The sequence below is a fragment of the Nuphar pumila genome, chromosome 6 (assembly GCF_984573655.1).
Source record: "Nuphar pumila chromosome 6, dmNupPumi1.hap1.1, whole genome shotgun sequence".
Lineage (NCBI taxonomy): Eukaryota > Viridiplantae > Streptophyta > Magnoliopsida > Nymphaeales > Nymphaeaceae > Nuphar > Nuphar pumila.
Window position 1 is genome coordinate 7005492 of NC_143254.1, and position 1705 is coordinate 7007196.

General features: G+C 39.6%; 1 protein-coding gene across 1 annotated transcript; it reads left to right on the forward strand.

The window, feature by feature from the left end:
* Nucleotides 1-734: 734 nt before the first annotated feature.
* Nucleotides 735-1438, forward strand: LOC149833789 (auxin-induced protein 15A-like). Its single transcript, XM_090009856.1, has one exon. The coding sequence runs from the start codon at nucleotides 828-830 to the stop codon at nucleotides 1212-1214; it is 387 nt and encodes a 128-aa protein (XP_089865982.1). The 5' UTR covers nucleotides 735-827; the 3' UTR covers nucleotides 1215-1438.
* The last annotated feature ends 267 nt before the right edge of the window (nucleotides 1439-1705 follow it).

The following is a 1705-nucleotide window of genomic DNA, read 5'->3' on the forward strand; positions in this document are numbered from 1 at the left end:
GAAAATGTTCATTATTGATGATAGTTTATGAATTGCTTTAATCACACCGTATGAAGATTTTCTTTTTCAAATTTTTTTATCTTCTCTACCTCGTGTAATTGCATTAGAAAAAAAGAAAAGAAACCGATAATAATTCAGCTGTTCCTTCGGAGTTTGGAATATTGACAGCCAATATTTCAAGAACATATTTCCACTATTTTTGTTATGATTCATCACCATCCAAATTCCATCCAACTTAAAATAATAATATAGACATAAATGCATAATAGTAAATGTCTTAAGAAACAACAAGATACCCCTCATAAGGTAGTTTTTTCTTTATAAGGTGCAAGTTGCTGGCTACAAGTTGTTGAAAGATAAGGGCAAGAACAAACTAGGCACACACAGAGAAAACCACCGACCAAATAGTTTAATTTCTATAAACCACTTATAATAATACCAGCCCACTTGCACACAGAATCCCAACATAAAAACTGTGGTAAATTTATTCTAAAAAAAAAAGTATGGTAAATTAATAAGGGTAACTAACTAAGTATAGCACATTAAAAGATTGCATGTGTTCACGTAAATTCAGTGCATGGTAGTACCCTTAAACCACTTTAAATATGTGAGCCTGGTCTCTCCAAGTCATAGAACGCATACCGCACCCTTTCTTTCTTTTGATGGTTTCACACCCTTTCTTCTGCATTGTCTCCCCTTAGTTTTGAGCTCTCTATGATATGGATCCCAAGAAACCCAACAAGATCAGGGAGATTGTTCGGCTGCAACAACTCGTTAAGAGATGGAGGAAGCTAGCAAGTGCACCTAAGAACAGTGGCAAGAAGAGCATGAGTTTCTTGAAGAGAACCTTGTCTTTCTCTGACTCCTCCAAGTTAGGGGATGTGCCCAAAGGGTATCTTGCTGTGTGTGTGGGGGAGGAGATGAAGAGGTTTGTCGTCCCCACAGACTACCTCAGCCACTATGCCTTTTTTGATCTGCTGAAGGAGGCAGAGGAAGAGTTTGGGTTCCAAAATGAAGGGGTGCTGAGGATTCCTTGTGATACTGATGTGTTTGAGAAGGTACTGAAGGTGGTGGAAGAAGATGATGGCGATGGCTTCTTTGTGAAGGATGATGACTCAAAGGGTGAGGAGGTGGGAGTGTCTTGCGGGTCTCAGGCTGATGCTATTGCTGGGCTGCCTCGGTCTCATTCACATCACAAGCCAATGTGCAGTTGATCATGATCATCATTGGTGTTGGTCGGTATATGGTGCTCTCTCTCTCTCTCTCTCTCTCTCTCTCTCTCTCTCTCTCTCTCTCCTTGTGCAAGAGAAGAAAACCATAAACAAGTTGAAGGGAGAAATCAAAACTTTGAAACAAGCATAGATATAATTGATAGGGCAGCTTATGTTCTTGTTTTTTTACCTGTTACCATCTGTTTTCCATTTTTTTTGTGTTGTTGAGGGGGTTGGTCATGTTGGTTGATTTGTTTTTCTTTGGAACATGTTGGTTGATAACTTTAGCTTTTGGCATGCCAAGTGATGTTCGCTATAAGCCATGTGCATGCTCATCCGTACATCACGGTGCACAAGATTCTTTACGGGGGAAATCTTCAAAAAAATCGTATTTCATATATCTATCGATCTACCGTAAAAGACGCAACTCTTCCCAATTGCTGCGACCTTGCCCTGCATGTGCCTGTCTTACGATGGCTATATATATATATATA

Excerpts from the sequence above, each read along its gene's own strand:
- LOC149833789 (XM_090009856.1), top strand. The coding sequence starts at position 828 with ATGAGTTTCTTGAAGAGAACCTTGTCTTTCTCTGACTCCTCCAAGTTA.